The sequence below is a fragment of the Prinia subflava genome, chromosome 22 (assembly GCF_021018805.1).
Source record: "Prinia subflava isolate CZ2003 ecotype Zambia chromosome 22, Cam_Psub_1.2, whole genome shotgun sequence".
Taxonomy (NCBI): Eukaryota; Metazoa; Chordata; class Aves; order Passeriformes; family Cisticolidae; genus Prinia; species Prinia subflava.
The window spans coordinates 2735501-2754312 of record NC_086268.1 but is presented as its reverse complement, the minus strand read 5'-3'; the positions used below and the strand labels follow the sequence as shown (position 1 = coordinate 2754312).

General features: G+C 55.3%; 1 protein-coding gene across 2 annotated transcripts in view; it reads right to left on the bottom strand.

Moving 5' to 3' along the window:
• Positions 1-15679, bottom strand: part of SORL1 (sortilin related receptor 1) — a 50624-nt gene extending 34945 nt beyond the window's left edge. For both annotated transcript variants that reach the window (XM_063418074.1, XM_063418075.1), the window contains exons 1-8: positions 15284-15679; positions 6381-6497; positions 5953-6078; positions 5521-5682; positions 4730-4797; positions 4302-4482; positions 2363-2464; positions 1497-1666 (exon numbers count right to left, since the gene is read on the bottom strand). In XM_063418074.1, coding sequence (XP_063274144.1) covers positions 1497-1666; positions 2363-2464; positions 4302-4482; positions 4730-4797; positions 5521-5682; positions 5953-6078; positions 6381-6497; positions 15284-15664 — 1307 coding nt within the window. In that variant the 5' untranslated portion in view covers positions 15665-15679. The remainder of the gene's footprint in view (positions 1-1496; positions 1667-2362; positions 2465-4301; positions 4483-4729; positions 4798-5520; positions 5683-5952; positions 6079-6380; positions 6498-15283) is intronic.
• Between the last annotated feature and the right edge of the window lie 3133 nt (positions 15680-18812).

Genomic DNA, 18812 nt, shown 5'->3' with positions numbered 1-18812 from the left:
ATATATAAAATATATTATTTTATTTTTTTATTCACAAAAATCCACTTTTATACATTTCCTATGAGGCCTGTGGATTGGAGGATGGAATTCCCACCTCCCCACCACATTGGTCAAGGGGACTGTCACACAGGCTTGTTTGTCCCAGCATGGAATGTAAAAACAATGGCTATGTTTGTGGAACATAGCTGGTGCTTACATAAAAGAGTGTGAGAAGGTACGGACTTCTCCTTTAATGTGAACGCTCAGGTAGCTAGGAAAAAACCTCATGGCAACAGGCCCGTGTCTTGGGTTGAGAAATGTAACCAAAATTGTGTGTTCTGTTTTCATCTCAGCCTTTAGGACTGACTCCTGATTAGAACCAGAAGTTGAGGCTCTAGGATTAATTCCTTGTATTATGGGAGTTGTCCCCCGGGGGTCCCATCAAGAGGAACCCTGGCACGTAGATGGAATAAGAGCCTAAAATCCAAGCAGGCAAAGGGAAAAAGGAAAAACAACCAGGAGATGAAATACAGGAAGCATCTGGTCACTCAGCAAGGCACCAGCAATGCTCCCAATGGCCGGTTGGGAGATATTGTTCTTTATCTCTTGTAACTCTAGGGGTGGAAAGAGGGCGGAAAGAGGGGGATAATGGGACCCCTGATAACACCAGATAAGGCAGGGCCTCCTTATCTCTTCCTCCACTCATCCTCCTCCGAGGGACATCCCCTGTGAATGGGCCATTGAAGGCTCTCACAGGACTGATAACATCACCTCATCCCATTGGGAGATGCTCCACCCAGCGGGAGGAGCCAAAGCCTTTCCACCGGGATAAAACAGCAATCCCAGACACCAAGGGAGCCGTTCCCACTGGATTCCCAGAGGATGACTGGACCCTTTCCTGAGGATCATCTCTACTCCAACAGAGCCACATCTGTCACTGTGGGAGGACTCACTGCGGGCTGCTTCCAACACCCTGACCAACAGGGTGTCAGGTTTGCATTCTGACTCTGTCAGTGCTCCTCTGTACTATTGCATTTGTCTTATTTTATTTTTATTTTATTTTTATCTTTCTTGTTGTTTGTTCTCTCTCTATTGAATTGTATTTCTGACTTGGAGTCTCACTGGTTTTGCTTTCAAACCAGGACAGCCCGATTTTCTGAAGCCTGAGAAGTGCTGGCTTTCCAAACTTTTCAGCAGTTTTTCCTTTTAAGTAACTATTCTTCCCGTAACATTTCCAAGTGAACAATATTCCTTTCCCATAACCTCTCTCCCAGGTGTTGTTTGTGTCCATCCTATGGACCAGTAACATGCCTTTTTAACACAGCATGTTATAAAAAGGCTGAATGAATTGTAAATAAAGCCTTCTGATTCTCTTCTGCCTGCTAACTGGAGCCAAGCGTTTTATTTCGTGTCCAACAGCGACAGTCTGGGGATGTGGGGGATTTTGGCAAAGGTAATGCATGGATGCAGCACAGGCAAAAGTCACTGATGTTGGTGTCAGGTGAGTCCTGCCTTACCTGACCAAGGTGTCGCTGCCAGCTCCCCCCGGGCTGTAGTAGAGCACATTTTCTAGAGACAGGGAGAACTTCAGGCCCTCTGCCTCTGAGATGTAGAGGTTGGTGCGGTTGTTGTCGTGGCTGACACACACAAACACCTGGTCCTCCGAGGCATCAGCAATGTAATATTCCTTTGGGGCACAAAGAACAGGCTTCATGCGTGTGTGCATACACACAGGCTGGTTTGGATTTCCTCTCAGCTTGCTTCCACATTTTTGTGTCTTTTGCACTCAGCAGGTGGAAAGTCTTCACTTTGCTTTTCCTGTTGTGTTCTCCCCACAGTGATTCCCATCCTTCACCCTGCAAAGCCCCCCTGGAAGCAGCACTGGCTGCCAAGCCCCGTCCGTGCTGGATCTCTGGAACCCCTAAGTGCACCCCACTGCTCTGCCAAGCACCAAGACCTTGCTCCTCGTGCCCTTCTTCATCCCCACCAGCCTGGGGACACCACAGCATGTCTGGTTGATGGGTCAGGGACTCTTTACAAGCCCTGGTGGTGCCCTGGGCTCCCTCAGCCTGCAGGAATTGGATGCTCCAGGTCATGCCAGTGCACCCCACACCATGGAAGGAGGTAAAGTCCCCAAAAGCAGAGTCAGAGCAGTGGGGTCAGCCCCTCCCTGGTGTCTGGGCTTTGCTGCCAGCCCCCATCCCCAGTGACTGTCCAGGTGACAAGATCATCCCAACAGGAGCCTTTGCTCTGCCACCCCCCTCCCCAGCAGGGTCACACGAGGTCCCTTCCCACTCCTGCAGCACCTGGAGCTGCTGCTGACACCACAGGGTGTCCTTGGCAAGGCAGGGAGCTGGGAGGCTGCTTGGGAAGCACCACTTACCTTAATTGGATGCTTGGTAACGAACTGTGCCGCCCGCATGGGCTTGCGGTTGAAGGAGACCCAGAGCTGGACCGAGGGTGGCTGTGAGCTGCCAAGCAAACGCTGTGCAGAGGACAGGGACACGTTAGGAGGGGCTCTCACCCCAAAAAATCCCCCTCATCACCACTGGGATCTCCCAGTGCTCTGGGACTTCCCCCTCCCTGCATGTGGGCAAAGCCTGGCAGCTGCCTGATGCTGGGAGCAGTGATCCCCGCTCAGGGTTTAAATTGCCACAGCCAGGGCTCAGCAAGGAGACAAACCGTCCTTCCTGGTCAGTCAGGTGGGGATAAGGAGGCTGGTTTTAATTCCTCATTTTTCCTCAGAGCACACCGTCCTTCCCTTCCTATTTTTACCGATTTGCGCAAAACGAAAAGAGCCAGTGCGAAGCCGAGAAAGTAAAAAAGCTGGGGGCAACCTATTTCATACAGGATGCCAATGGTGAGGACCTAAACCCAGATCTAGGCTCCAAAAATAAGCAGCCTGGTTTGTGTTTTTTTTCTCTTCCCCAGGCTCTGCATCACTAAGCAACCGTGCCTCCCACGGAAAGGAGCAGAAGTCAGAGCCCTGGGCACCGCTGCAGCCCTGTCCTCTCCCCAGCACCACCCCTGCTGCAGCCAGGATTGGAGGCAAGCCCCTCATTCCAGACCTGGGGATGGGATTCCCAAACGAGGGGTTTGCAGCCAGCCTCTCTCTGTCTCTGGGTTTCCCAGCACTGGTGGGGAATATGGGTGATTTATTGATGTTTAGTCATTACAGCTCCAGGAGGACGCAGGGTGTCCTGCCCGGTGGCCCCTGAGTGCTCCAGAAGCAGAAAAAGCTCCAAAGCACCCCCAAATGGGGCCCAAACCTTCCTGATGCTTCCAGGATGCTGTCCCTGAGCTCAGTGCCTTCTCTGCAGAGACACAAACCACCCCCAGTGTTCCACCCTACACCGGCACCCAGCCCTCGATAAAATCTCCTGCAAACCACAGAGCAGGCACAGTGCCAAGGGGCCGGGCCCTGGGAGTTACAGGCTGTGCTACCTGCAAGGGAGACTTCTGAGAAACTGAAATTGCTCTGCAAATGTTCCCTGCCTCTGTCAGACACTGCTGTGCCCGCTCAGGGGGCCGGAGGTGACACACCCATCACTCACTGCCTAGGAAAGCCTCCCTGGTTCTGCCAGCAGCCACCCCTAAAAAAGGGTTCCTGCTTAAAACACCCGATGGTAGCTGCAGGGGAGAAATGCATCTTTTGAAAAGAAAGCTGCTCCTTAAATTCTAGAAGGATCAGGACTTTATCCCTCTGATGCTGTTTCTGATCTAGAAATGCCCTCTCAGGAAGCACAGACACTTTCTTGCTTTCTCTTAGGTTTGTTCAAATTTGGCCAAGAGGTGTAAAAAGCACAGAGAGGCTCTGGCTGCAGAGGGACTAAGAGACCACTTTTGCTCACCCACTCTCTTGCTCACTCTCCTTTCTTAGGAAAGCAGACTGAAAACGCAGCTTTCTTTCCAGGCTGGAGCACATTAGGCTGCTTGGACCGGGTCCACATTTGATGGTAATCTCCTCTGACAAGCGGCCTCCTTTAACCACCGAGCTGCCGATCCACATCCCCCTCCCCTGCCACCCCCACCCCGCCGTCCTCCCCAGCCATCCTGTGGTTTTTCCCGGGTCCCAGCCCTCTGCAGGCTGACCTACTTCTGCCCAGCCTGCCCGAGGCAGGGGTAGGGAAACACCGCCGGCACAGGGGGTGGCAGCTGCTGGCAGGCCTGGTGACACCTCTGTGACAAAGCCAGCGAGGTCTGAAGGCTGTGAGGCGCTGCAGGGAGCAGCAGCATCCCTGCCAGATGCACCAGCTGCTCTTGCCCGCTGTGGTTCTGCACCACATCAACCCTGGGCAGCGAGCTCCTGGCGTGGCACTCACCACAGACTTGGTGGCAAACATGTATTTGTCCCTGAGCTGGAAGTCCTCGACGTCCTCCAGGATGATCTCCTTGTTCTCCCGGCTCTGGAAGAAGTCGGTGCTGCGGATGACCGTGGAGGCCCCCGAGGGCTCGTGGCGCTCGATGTACACCGTGGTGGGCTTGTCGTAGGGCTCAACCCCCCTGGGGAGGACAGGGCACGGGTGGGAGGGGAGGAGGAGGCAGCAGGAGCTAGGGGATGGGGTAGGGGGAATGGGCAGCACCCTTGGGTGCCAGTGTGGGTGGCTGTCACTTGTCACCCTGCCGTGCCACATCCCCACAGTGCAGGGGCGCAGGGCTGGAACACACCCTGGTACCCAGGTTCTTGATTTTCACAGTGGAAGGAGTGAGGAGTGAGAGAAGACAGGAGCTGGGTGTACACAATGCATACCAAGAAAAGGACTTCACGTGCTCCTGAATCATTATCCAGGTCTGGCCAAAGTCATCCGATTTCCAGAGCTGCAACAACAAAGGTGACAGATTCCAGTAGGATTGGGACACAACCAGACCCAGTCCTTAGAGAGACCCAATATGTCCATCCATGGCTGCTCTCATGACTTCTTTTCATGTGGCAGCTCCTGCAGCAACAACAATTTTTCTAACAGAATAACCCAAACAGCAAAAAATCTTCATTTAGCCTTCTACCAGAAGGATCTGCACTATTTCACCTCCAGGTTTTACTCACTGGGTCTATCTGAAGGGGCTGTAACTATTTTCAATCTTTATCCAACAGCTCCAGGGGGAAAAAAAAGTGTTTGTATTCAAGCAACAATTTGTTATTGAGGACCCAAAGCCAAACCACAAGCCCACATGAAACTCTGCAGAGGTCACCCTGCCTCGGCTGCTCTGTGGTGAGCTGTGACCACGAGAGGTGGGGTGATGGACACGGCTGGGTGCAGCATGGACGGAGGAAAAAGGAAGGAAACAAATACAGGCAGCCTGCAGGTCTTATATCCTCATCTCCAGAGGTAAGAACAGGACAGTCTGTAGGGAAGGGGGTGTCCTGGCCGATTTGGACAGCTCTGCATGTGAGATCAGACCCCTGAGTGGCCAAAGCACGAGGCCACGTGGCCCTGGCACGAGGCACGGTGGCTCTCAGCCGTGGGGGACAAAACAGGCCACAGGAACATCGCAGCAGGGCAGGGGTAGAAGGCTGGGTCCCCACCTGAGCAAGGGGCTCACCTGCTTTTTAGGGTGAGACCTGTCGAAGCCCAAGAGGAGGTTGGGGTTCCTGCTGTGCAGGAGCAGGTCTGCTGCTCTGAAGGGAATGGAGAAGCCTTGGATGGTGTTGCAGAAGTCGGTGGTGATCCAGAGGTACGGGGCAAAGGCATCCACAAAGATGTACTGGGAGTGGAGGGACAGACAGGGGAGAAGAGGAGGTCAGAGCAGAACTCAGGCTGGCAGGAATGAAGGTGCACATCCCAGGGGAGCCTTTGGGAGGGCAAACTTTGGAGGAGAGGAATTAAGCTGTCTCAGCCACCCATTCCCCACCACACTCTGAGCATCATCAAAAAGTGCCTGGCACATGCCACCTCTGCCCCAGGGACAGCCCCAGGGGTGTCCAGGCTCCCTGTGACAGCAGGGATAAAGGCCCAGCTGCCACATCCCCCTCACCCTCTTGTTGTCAGCCGGGCTGTGGTAGAACTGGGCGATGGCCACCTCACTGCTGTTCCCCCCATCGAAGCTGAACCTCTCCGAAATCTTCTTAAAACTCTTCCCGTAGTCATAGGACACATAAACCTGCAAGGGAGAAGCCCCACCATGAGAAGCACAAAGTTCTGCACTCCCTTCTGACAGATTTGGTGAAAACTCAGTAAACTATGAGGCAGGGAAAGATTTGAGATTTTCCCAACCATGCCTTGAACCCATGGGGCAGCACAGAGGAAATTTAGTATTTTTGTGCCTCTGACCCCAAACTTGTGAGCTTTCTTTTGTGTTTCTCAGGACACAAGAGCAAATCAGGCTGTAGCCCAGCAGCCACCCTCCCCTTGCCTGGCCCAGAAGCAGAAGGTGCCCCTGGATGGGCCAGGGGTGTCACTTACATCGCTGTTTTTGGGACCCAGCAGGGACAGGCTGTCCCTGGCCAAGGCCACAATCACGTTGCTCTTCTCTCCTGCCCAGTGAACGACCATCTGATTGTGGGAATCGTTGAGGCTGACCTGCAACACCAAGGAAAAGGACTCTGAGTCACAGCCTCACCCACAGGGACAGCAAACACCCGCTCATGCCACCCTTCCTTGGAAATACCAGACTTTGGGAAAACTCGTTCAAGCAGCATCTCTCCTGAACATGTTGGCACAATGTGCCTAGAAGGGTAAATTTTCCCTTTATTTTTCCTCGGACAAGCAGGATTCAGGGGATGATGAGAGTGAAAACTCCAGCCAAGGACTGAGAAGTGTTTTCAAACCCAGGGAAATTTCAAATCCAGGGAAACAGAGGCAGCTTTCTGCCTGATGGGAAGGAGAGGGCCAGGACCGATCCCTCCTCTCTGGTGACCAGTGGCAGGACTCGAGGGCCTGCCTCGAGCTGTGTCAGGGGAGGTTTGGGTGGATTTTGGGAAAGGTTCTTCTTTCCCCAGAGGGTGCTGAGCACTGCCCAGGGAATGGGCACAGCCCCAGAGCTCCAGGAGCGTTTGGATAGCACTGCCAGGGATGCCCAGGGATCCTTGGGGTGTCTGTGTAGGGCTCAGGGCTGGGTCCTTTCCAGCTCAGGGCGTTGTGTGGTTCCCTGCTGGTCTCAGGATCCCCTCACTCCCGCGTGTGTCTGCCAGCTGAGGGCTGGTTTCTATGGGGAAGCTCTGGCAGCACCAGCACGGTGGGGGCTGCCGGCGCAGGACAAACCCTCCGGGGCTGTCAGCAGGCAGCAGGCACAGCCAGGCAGCGCTGCAAGGCCGGGGAAAGCAGCTCAGCCCGGCCATGGGTGGGTGCCTGCAGCAGAGGACGTGCGTGCCTGAGCCCTCGCACGCCACAGCTCAGCCCAGGGCTGCTAACCCCGGAGCTCGGGGCCTGGGGAAGCTGTAAAAATACAGGGATAAGCCCTTCTTAGGCTTGATACCCTGCAGCTCTGGCTGACCCCGGGATCAGCCAGCAGGAAGAAGGGGCTGCTTTAACCTCCAGCGAGCGAAACACTTGGAAAAACAAGGTCTTTATTCTGGAGGAAGATATTGGGGGGGAGAAGCCCTCAAATCCCTCTTATGCAATAGGCTCAGAGGAGGGGAAGGAAAACAGACCCCGAGGCTGGCAGGGAGCATCCCCCAGGGCTGGAGCCCCCCACTGCCCGGGCAGGGACCCCCCCACCGGGCACACCCCGCCGGAGCTCCCGGCTACGAGCACAGATTTAGGTCAGGCAGCAGCAGCAGCAGCCACAAAGCCAGGCAGACGGAGCCCTGCGTGCCCGCCGGGGGAAAAAACAATAATAATCAAAATAAAATAAAATGAAAGGAAGAGACACTGTTTGAGGATGCAGGGAAACAGCAGAAGGAGGAATTGCTGCTGCCCACTGAGACACCCTGGGGTGTGGGACTCAGCTCTGTGCTCCCTGTCCCCCTCCCTGCTCTGGGAGCAGAATAAACCTGTTTAAATCTCCATCTCTGCTGGTTATTTTGGGTGCAGCTTTTTTGGGTGGCCAGCTGTGCTCGGGCTGGAGCTGGGCGCTGTTAGGAACACAGAGCTTGGCCCTTCAGATCCTCTCAGCCAAGAGGGGTTTGTTACTACCCCAGTGTCAATTTTAATAATATTTCTCTCTCTTTTTCCTTTTTTTTTCCCAAGAAATCTGACACTTGGAGTTTCAAAAGCAGGAAAACCAGGTGACTCCTACCCACACCTTGGTTTAACAGTAAACCTCTATATCTTTTCTTCTTGTAAGATAAAGCAGACAGCAAGATGCCTTTTTGGAGACTTGGGAAGTGCAGTGAAACCCAAAAAATACCCAGGGGCAACGTGTTTGGGGTCAGGGGAGCCAGCTGAGCTCTGTTAGTCCTTGAGGAGGTGGCTGAGCTCAGGCAGTTTGATTATGGCAGTCCCTATATAAAGGCAAAGTGGGAGCAGGCAAAGTTTGGCTCTCTGGCATGAAGGAGCAGTGCTCAGCAGGAAGGTTTACTCCTTCCTACCAAGAGAAGCTCTTACTAGAGGGTGTAAAGCAGGAGGAGGCAGCACAAGGGCGCTGTAAGTGTCCCAGGAAGGAGTTGTACGGCAGTGGCTCGGGTTTATGAGCCTCACACTTTTGTTTTTGCTGCCTTGCAGCCCTTCAGAGCTCTGTGGGGACACAAGTGGCTCAGGAGAGCCCCAAACAGAAAGAAAAAATCATTTTTTCTTTAATCCAAGATTACTGTAAATCTAAATGGTGTACTATTTTGAGAAATGTTTGGATAACAGCAGCTGATTCATCTTCAACCATATTGTTCCTTTATATTGGAATAATCTGCTAACTTAAGTGTGAATTCTTTAGTGCATAATTGTGAAAATAATGCAACATACTAATTATTTATATTAGGGAAGCTTTCTCTTGATGTGTGTTGATGTCCTTTAAGTCATACAAGATTTTTATTGAACAGGACCCCACAGACAGCAGCTGATGTCCCATTAACCAGGATGGGCTTTGTGGAACAGCTTTGGGACAAGGCTGCTCTTAGGGACCCTGCCCTGCTGCTGTGGCACTGTCACCATGTCCCCACCTCCCCTAGCAGGGGACACCAGCCTGGGGAACTGGGGTAACCTCTGAACAGGCCTAATGGAAACAGCATTTAGCATAAATTCCACTTAATGGGGAAGTGTTTTGGTCTTTGCCAAGTGATTAAGTGTATATGAAATATGCATGAAATTCTAATTTGTCCTCCTAATATGTGAGGTGCCAAATGAAGTCCAGGAGGGGAAAAGTGGAGCCAGGACGTAGCAGAGGCTGCTTGTGGCTGTAGTTAATGGAGTTAATGTTTCTAGTTTTGCTATGTATTTATTTCTTTGTTAACAGCATCTTCCAACAAACGAATGCCCTGCAGGAGTGGGACGGGAAGAGAACAACCCCTGGAGCTGCCATCTGAGAGCAGGTACAAGCTCCAGGCTGGGCTGGCAGATGGAATGTCTGGGAGCTAAGGTGGAATTGTGCTGCTGAGCCTGGAGAGGTGATGGATGTCAGGAATTGACACCTGGGTGAGTGCAGTGCTGACTCCTCGAGTGCCCAGGGCTGGGAGAAGAGCTCTGATCCATGCTCTTTGGCACCCAAACACCAGCTTCCCTTCCTGTCACATCCCTCTTAGCTGTCTATGCTCAGATTTGGAGTTTGGAGAAGGATTTTGGTTGTGGAGGTGGCTCAGCCCTGGCATGTGACAAATTTGAAAGCCCCTGGCTCCAGCACGGTGCAGCTGGCCAGGGGATGAGTGCCTGGCAGGGACAGCCCTTGGAGCTGCTCTCAAGCCCTTCCCTCAGCAGAGGACTGTAAATCCCAGCCTTGGAGCCCCTGCTCTGTGTGGGAAGCGTGACCTCCCCGTGCAAATCACACTGCTGGCTGCGGTGAGCTGCCAGCAGAAATACCGTGTGCTGGGGCACTGGTGACAGCAGTGACAAGGGACAGGAGGGCATTAGGGGCTGTCCTTGGTGTCCAGCAGGCTCGGGAGCTCGCTGTGTGTGTCCCTGGGTTTGCTTTGTGGAGGATGAATGCTCCAGCTCCGGGGCTGGGGCTGCAGCTCAGGCCGTGCGCTCGCGATTCCCCGGGAGGTGATGCAGTGTGACAGCTCGGGGGGCTGGGGCTCACTGCTGTAAAACTGAGTGCAGAACAAAGATTCCTAGGGATCACTGCGTGTTTACCCATCCTCAGAGTGACCTACAAACAAATGAGCTTCCCAGGGAACTTCTGAATAGTTAATAAGTGATTACTGCTGTTTGATAAGGCAGGGTGGCAAAGAGCAAGGGTCCTCTGCAGCTGTGAGCAGCTGCTGGAACCATCCAAGTGCTGCCATCAGCTCAGACCGTGGCTTCAGGGCTGCCAGGACACGCTTGGAGAAGGGGAATGGCCCAAACATTTTGTGCCCAGTAGCTGGGGGAATGAGGATGAGGCTGAAGAAGGGCTCAGAAGCAAAGCTGCTGCCCGGATAGAGAAAGAAAAGGTGCTCTGGCTGTGCTCCTCCTCATTCCAGCTCGCTGGAAGCTGCAGGCGACAAGTGCCAGGCCTTTTGTCCCCATTCCCTGTCCTCCCCCCAGCAGGGCTTACGCAAGAGCCGGGCCCCAGCGTGCCATGGGTGCCTCCTGCGCTCCCGGCACGGCGCGTTCCCCGCTCGAGCTTCATTACTGCACCTTCTGCTCTGCTCCCAGCATCTGCTCCCAGCCCTGCCACGGGATTTTAGAGCACAGCCTGTGCCTGCTGTGGCGCTGCTTGTGGCTCGGACTGGAAAATGCCAGGGTCTGAAATCATTGATATGAAACACGGGTGACTCATTTTGGAGAGCGCCAGGCCCAGTGTTAATTTAGTTAATACTGGAATCATCTGCTCGCAGGGCTGTTTTCTCCCTGCCGCCACCACGAGAGCTCTCCCTGGGCTGTTGTTTCCAGGAGAATGGAAAAGGTAGGGGAGTAGGAAGATTGGGGTCAGGGCAGGAATCCAGAAACAAGCCCAGGAAACAACCTGGGTTCTCCTGAATTTGTAGAGGGGCAGGGATGTGATGGGAATGAAGGCTTCCCCAGCAGATTTGGGAAGTGCTGATGAAATTCACTCCCCCATAATGAAGGAGGAAGGCTGCAGAAGAGGTCCAAAGTGTGCCATGAGCTTGTCATTGCAGCTCTGGAACGCTCGAGCAATGCCCCAGGGACACCACAGCGCTCACGGGATCTGTGAGGAATCTGCTGGAGGGGAAAAACAATGAATAAAACCACAAAAGCCTCTCCCTGCCACCACGGTGCCAGGAGCAGGAACTGTGTGGTTTCCAGGGATCGAGCTCTGGCAAAAAGCAAATGCCAGGAGTGGGGAAACCTTCTCAGGGTGGCCATGAGAGACCCAGCAATGGGGAGGGAGAGCTGCTAGCACAAAGAAGCAGGAAAGGGACATGGCTGGGAGGCACTGTCACCACCAGGGCACCTCCAGAAGGTTACAGCCTGATCTGGGGAGGCTCTGCCAGGCTGGCAAAGTAGGTCAAAATTAAGCACGGTTCAAGTGCGATGCGGCGTGACCGATGTCTGCGCTCCCGGGGCGGGATGGCCTCCACCCTGCAGAGCAATCCCCGTCTGCCCTGAGAGGAGCAAGGCTCCTGCCGGATCTGCTCCTCCTGAGAGGGACAAGGCTCCTGCCAGATCTGCTCCTCCTGAGAGGGGCAAGGCTCCTGCCAGATCTGCTCCTCCTGAGAGGGGCAAGGCTCCTGCCAGATCTGCTCCTCCTGAGAGGGGCAAGGCTCCTGCCAGATCTGCTCCTCCTGAGAGGGACAAGGCTCCTGCCAGATCTGCTCCTTCTGAGAGGGACAAGGCTCCTGCCGGGTCTGCTCCTCCTGAGAGGGTTATCTGAGGTCTCCATCAGCACAGAGCAATGGGCAGGGTCAAGGTCAAGTGGTGGGCTGATTGGAGGTCAGGGCGTAGCAAATGGCCTGGAAGTGATGGAAACTCAGTGCTTCTCTTCAAAGGCAGGATGGGTTATCACCAGGGAACGGGAAGGTCGGGAGCAATGAAACAGTTTCCCCCAGAAGGGGAAGAGAAGAATGATGTTAGGGCAGGCACTAGCACTGGTTCTGGGGACAGGGAGGCACAGAGGTGACAGCCATGTGCAGGTTGTGAGCACAGGGAGAGGCTCAAGCCTTGCAGTGACAGCAGAGAGGGGAAAGTGGCTGCCACAGGAGCCACCAGCACTCAGAGAAGATGTCTTTTGTCCCAGCGTGGTTTAAGGCAAAGATTTCTTGTGAGCTGTGTGCTTTAGGGGGTGCCTTTAGATAAATCCTTTCCAAAGAAGGGGAAGGGATGTCTGCAGGTAAAGGTGAGATTTGTTTTAGCAGTGTCAATGCTCTCATAACTCCCCTCTCCCCCTTGGGACCAGCAGATCCAACCTGGGCTCCTGCCCCAGCATTTTCTCCTCTCTGTCTGCCACAGCCATGGCACAGCACTCACTGCACACCCGTCCCCATGGTCACCCCTCAGCCCAGCACAGGCAGTCAGGGTGGCTCCTTGTCCCTCCCTTGTTTGTTGCAGTCCACGTGGCTCGTGGCTGGTTCGCTCCAGCAGCCGGGATTTATGTGGGATGGTGGGGAGGTTCCATGGGAATGGAAAATCCTGGAGCCAGGCCCTGTTTCCCAGGTGTGAGCAGGGGTGTGTGGGCAGGAGCAGAAAGGTTGTGAGGGGACAGCAGGGTGGGTGGCAGACCAGCCACCGTGCTGGCGGCAGGAGCAGGAGGGCAGGGTGAGCTGCCACGCTTGTGGAAGGGTTCAGGGAGCCCTGCTGGCCCCGAGGGTGAAGTTTTCTTGTCCTGAGGATGCTTCTCTGCTGTCATCCCAGGAAAGTCCTGTCTCCTGTCAGTGCCTGCTTCAAACAGTCTGTCCATTGTAACCCTCACAGAGGTGAGAGCTGTGCAAGGGAACAAAACCTGCTCTGTCTCAAAGCTGATGGACTCCAGGCATTGGGTCTCCTGATTGCTGCTGCTTCAGAGTCAGAAGAAATAAGGAAAAGCCACAAAGAGGGTTGGGGTCCTAGTCCTGTTATTTGGTGATGTTCCTGGGAAGTTTTGCTGCAGATAAAAAAATCCAAGTAACATCCTGTGCTTGTGCTTTGGTGTCCAAGGCAAGAGGGCTCTGAGCCTGTTCCTGACGGTGCTGAGTAAGCTGTGCTTGGCTCCTGAGGAGCTCCAAAGGGTTTGGATGTTCTTCCCCTGCTCGGTTCCAGACAGAGCCGTGCATCTCTCCCTCTGTTCCCCAATGGCATCACCCACACCAGCAGCAAACCCCGCTTTCCCCCGGCCCTGAGCCGAGCCTGGGCTCTCTGCTGTCCCACCAGGCTGCTGCAGGACCACGGTGGAGAGCCAGGGAAGGGCAGGCAGTTTTGGGGCCCGAGCCAGTGCGTAGCATATGGCCAAGTGCCCTGCCAAAGGCACGGGAGCGGGATGTGTCCCAGATAAGGGACTGCAGTGACACGGTACAAGGATGCTCGCTCCAAGCACTGCCCCTTGTGCTGATGGCCCTGAGAGAGGAGTGCTTTGACTGCACGATTTTCTGCTGGTGCTGGAGTGCCAGAGAGCTGGGGGAGGAGGGTCACGGGGATTGCTGGGTGCTTGTGACCAGGCACGAGACCCCTGAGCACGGTGCTGCACGGCTTTTCCGGCTTCCCAGGCATTAGGAACTTGTGTGGTCAGGTCTGTAACGCAGCCCAGGACATGCAGGCTCCCTCTTGTCCCTTGGATTAAAGCAGGCCCCTGATTTAAAGCGCTGTAGCACTTGGGAGAACTCAGAAATGTTGTTTAGTGCCGAGCAACTCTGCTTGGTGACACACCTGTAAAATTTGTGTGTCCTGCCCAAAAGCAGAGGAAGGAACGGGTGCTGTGTGCTCTGCTGCCAGTGAGAGCATCTCCATTCCCCAGGCAAATCCCCTCTGGAAGCTTGAGGCAATGAGAAAAGCCCCAAACAGTGGGAAATTGTTGAACTCCCACTGCTTCTCATTTGTTTTGTCCTGGAGAGTGACAGGGTTACTGCACCCTCCTGGATCTGCAGCTCCGTGTGCAGGTGACAGGGACATTCCTGCCAGAGCAGCTCTCCACCTGGCAGGTGGGCTGGACAGAAGGGAAAGTGCCACCAATGCCTTGCCGTGGATGAGAGACAAGTGTCATGTTTTCTTCTAAAATGGGGTAGCTGTGTTGTGCTAAAAACAGCCAACGCTGAGGAGGTAGAGGAGGCGAAGCAGATTTTCAAGGGGAGGAGGAACAGCTTTTCCCTAAACAAGGGAACAGAAGGGCTTTAGGAGCAGCACCAGCCCTGCATGTGCTCCTCCAGCAGCTCCAGGGCCGGCCCTGCCTCATGACCAGCTCCTTCTCATCCTACAAGTAGCAAAAAGGGGAAATCACAGAGCACCGGGGGGGAAAGCACTGTGCAAGGAGGCCAAGGCAGATGTCACTGAAGGCTCAAAGCCTCTCCTCAAGTGTGCCGTGTCCCTCTGTGCGCTGGTCCCCCACCATCAGCATTTTGGGCACGTGATGGGGACACAGGCAGTGTCAGCAAGGAGGATCAAGTAGGGCAGTGAAGTGCAGACAGCATGTGGGTACATCAGAAATAAAGTAGAACCTTTGAAAGGCTGAAGATTTCCCCAGCTGAAAGTCCAAGTGTGATTTGTCGTCACCACCCGAAAGAGACGCAAAAGAAGGGGTGAGGGGCAGCCTTCATGGTCCTGGCAGCAAAACTTGCCAGTGAATCGAGCCCGAGCAGGAATATTTTCAGAAACAGCAGTTTTTGTGTTTTCCTGCCGTGAGCAACTCCGCTCCCCTTCTTTTCCAAGGATCAGTGGAGGATGGCTTGGACACGCAGGGAGCCCTTCTCACGGGGAAGGACACGGTGCCTCAGAGAGAGCCGTGCCTTCCCCCGGCCCGGCTCCCGAGCTCACCGCCAGCATCCCTGGAGGCGCCGCTGCCCGCAGGGAATCCTGTCCCTTCCCTGCTGCCCAGCGCCGGCGATGCCCGGCCCCAATCCCCTGCCCTTGGCTGCTCCCTCGGGGAGCGCATCTCGCCGGGAACGAGCCCGCGAGTACCGCGGCGAACGTGACCGGGCACGGCCGGGGGAGCGGGCACGGCCGGGGGTGCGGGCACGGCTCCAGCAGCGCCCAAACCCGCGCTGATCCCAGCACAGACCGCACGCACCGAGCCTTCCCCAGGCGGGACGCGCCGCGACCCCCGGGTAAGGATGCGGAGCGGGGGGTGATGATGATGATGGAGCGCGGCGTTCCGAGGGGGGTGAGCCCCGCCTGCCCTGCGCGCCCCCTCCCCAGCCGCGCTGCGGGCTCACCTGTCCGTACACCTGGATGGGCTCGGGCGGGCGCGGCGCGGCGCGGCGGCCCCGCGGGGGCTCGGCGGGGGCGGCCGGGGCCGGCGGGGCGCGGAGCAGCAGCAGCGGCTGCGGAGGAGGAGGGGAGCGGGCGGCCGCGGGCAGCACCAGCAGGAGCAGGAGCGGCAGCAGCCGGCGGAGGAGCGGGCCGGCCCCGCCAGAGCTCCGTGTCGCCATGTTCGTGCTGCCGGGGCCGGGAGGAGCGGAGCGGGGCCGGGAGGAGCGGAGCGCGGCCGGGAGGAGCGGCAGCCGCGCCGCCGCCCGGAGAGAATGTGCATGGGCAGCGCTGCCGCTGCGAGCCGCCCCCCCCGCCGCTCCCCGCGGGCACGGATGCTCGGGCATCCCCCCCCTTCCTCCCCTCTTCTCGTCTGCTTCTCGCTGTTTTGCTTCCTCTTCCTCTTTTCCTCCCTCTCCGTCTTTTATTCTCCCTCTCCGGAGGATGCTCGGGTGCCCGAGGAGATGGAGTGAAATAAGTTCTGGTTGATTTCTGTGAAATGGGTTAAAGCTCGGGACCCCTCCCCGCTTCTCCTCTCCCTCTCCATTCCCTGCTCTTTCTCCTCTTCTTTTTCTCCCTCTCTGGAGGATGCTCGGGTGCCCGATCGGATGCTCGGGTGCCGAGGGATGCTCGGGTTGAGATCGAGAGTAAGTTCGAGTTAATTCCTGTGAAATGGAGTAAAGGGAAATGAAGCAGCCAGAAATCAAGTTGAAGGAGTGAGACTGAATGGAAGGAGACGGTGTTGAAGGTAAATGAAGCTGTTGAGGAGGGTGTGGAGTGACAGTGCAAAGGGAAAAGTCTTCCAACTGGCAAAGAGTAGGCTTAGGCTGGATGTTAGGAGAAAATTCTTCCCTGTGAGGGTGGGCAGGCCCTGGCACAGGGTGCTCAGAGCAGCTGTGGCTGCCTCATCCCTGGAAATGTCCAAGGCTGGATTGGATGGAGCTTGGAGCAACCTGGGACAGTGGAAGGTGTCCCTGCCCATGGTAGGGGTGGGACTGGATGAGCTTTCATGTCCTTTCCAGCCCAAACCATTCTGGGATTCTATAAAACCAACTCAAATAAAAGCATTGCAGCTGCTTCTCTCTGGGGAGTGAGTGAGGTTTTCCCCAAAAAAGCCAAACTGCATTTTTCCTCCCACTTACATCTTGCAGGTGTGTCCCTCAGCCTGGGCCTAAAACACCCCAGGACTGGTGGGAAGTGGAAGGCTGAGGCTTGATAGAATCACAGTGGTGTGAACCGTAAAATCGAGGTAACATTGGCTCAGGTCCTTGCTGCAGGGTGTGATGAGGAGCTGAGTCTGCCTCTGGATGGGAAGGTGAAGGTGTGGATGGATGTCAAGAGGAAAAGGTGCAAATGGTTTCACAGGCTTTTGTGGCAGACTTCCCCTGGTATGTTTCTGGCAGCCCTCAGAGGTCTTTATCTCAATTTCTGCTGTCTTTTTACTTGGGCAGAGTTGGGAAGGTGAGCAAGACACGGTGGGAGTGGGAAACCAGAGACCCTCAGGGTCTCTCCAGGGCCTTCTTCCCCCTGTCCCACCCACGGCAGGAGTGTTTGAGCTGTGCCAGTGCCTGTGTGCTTCCCACAGGACACTTGGCATGGGTAACACGCCCATAACTCACCCAAGTGCAGGACATGATGCTTGGCTGGTTATGCAGGGACAGCACAGGATGGATGTCAGTGGCCACAACTCTGATTTATTGGGGCAGCTCAAAGTGCTGGACTCCCAGGTGAGGAGATTCCCCTGGTGCTGCTCCCGTGGTCCCTGTGCATCCCTTTCAGGCAGGAATTTGTCCCATCCTCGCCTGGGGCTCGTGTGTGTCCTGGGTGTTACAGGGCAGGGCGGGAAGGGGGAGCAAGGATTGGAGGCAGGAGATTGAAATGACACTGGGAGATGACAGGAGAGTTGAGCTGAGCCTGTTGCTCAGCCCCAGCTTGTCTCTCTAAGCCAGAGGAGGTTTTTTAGGCATGATCTCGCTGCTAAGAAATGGCTCAGGCCTCTTGTGTCTCCGAGGTACTGAGAACGCACTGATGGCTTTCAATGCCTCTGCCTCATGTGCACCATTCCATTTCCACCCAAGAAAATGGATGTGGCCCAGGGGTGAAGGAGTGGGAGCCTATAAATCCCATGGACAGCCCCCAGGCAGCCTTGCTCCCCCTCATTCCACTTGCTGTAACAGCAGGAATGTTGTCCAGAGCTTTCCCCGAGGTGCTTTCACCTAGAAACCCAGTTAGAGTATTTCAGTTATTGGGTCAGTACAATTATAAGCCCTCCTAATAAAGCTTTTAGAGGTCTTGGCTGGGAGTAATGTCCCCCTGGAGGGCAGGAGGTCACCGTGGGCATGGGCAGAGTCAGGGAGGGAGTTTTGTTGTGTGGGAATCCCTGCAGCCAGTTGCTCTCTGGGCCAGATGAGAAAGACTCAGAAAGGACCTGGAGTTGAGGAATAGAATAAGAAATAGGAGGAAAAGAGGACCTGCCTTTGCTGAGGTGCTAAATGGAGGGAAATGGTGTTTGGGGGGTTTGCTGTCTCTGTTCTAGCCCTTGTTTCACACTTCTTGCAGGGTGCAAGAAGGGTCCTTGTCCCCCTGTGAGCTCCCTGTGGTGGGCACAGGGAGAGAGAGCTTTAGCCAGGAGCTCTTGGGTGAACCCAGCCCTGGTAAATGCTCACAGATGAATGGCTCTTTCTTTGTGTGGGGAAACGCACGTTTCCCTTGCCAAGGTATTTTTTGTTTCTTGAAAAGAGGCGTAAAGGGGAGAGGGGAACAGTGCAGAGTTTATTTTAAGGTCCATCTGGATTTCATCAGCAGCAAAAGCTGTGAACTCCAAGAGCAAGGTGAGGAGCCCCTGCCCCCCTGGTTTTCCTTCCCTTTTTCTTGAGACCTTTCCCTGTCTCAGCTTTAGAGGTCCCAGAGGGTTTGGGGGACCGAGGGGCTGGAGCAGCCATTCCCCACAAAGCCTCAGAGAGAGAGTAAAGCTGCTCGGAGGAACCACTGCTTGTTGCTGGAGTGGAATCAGGGAACAAAACGGGGATGCCAGGAGCCAAAGACAGCACCCTGCCCATGGCACTGGTCTCAGAGCCTTCTTCAGAGGATGATGATGGTGGTAGGGTCTCCTGAAGGGCTCAGGGCTGTGTCAGAGGCACCCAATTGTTGCATTCACACACCACGGGCTGCTCTGTGTGCTGGAGGATGTTCAGTGTGTGGCACAACCGTGCGCTGTGAGTGTCAGAGCATCGTGTAGGGGTGAAAGGAGGGGAGGAAATTCTCTGTGTGGGGTGGGACAGGAAAGCTCCTGGAGACAAATCAGCAGAAAAGGCTCTGATGTCAGGGAAAGCTTGGGAATGGGGTCATGGAGCTGGAGCAGGGACACCCCGTGTGTGTCCTCTAAGAGGAGGGGAACGAGGAGGAGGAGGAGGAGGAGGAAGGGCATCCACGCAGGTGCAGCTCCAGCCATGGCTGCCGTGAGCAACATCCCCATCTTGTGGCAGCAGCAGCATC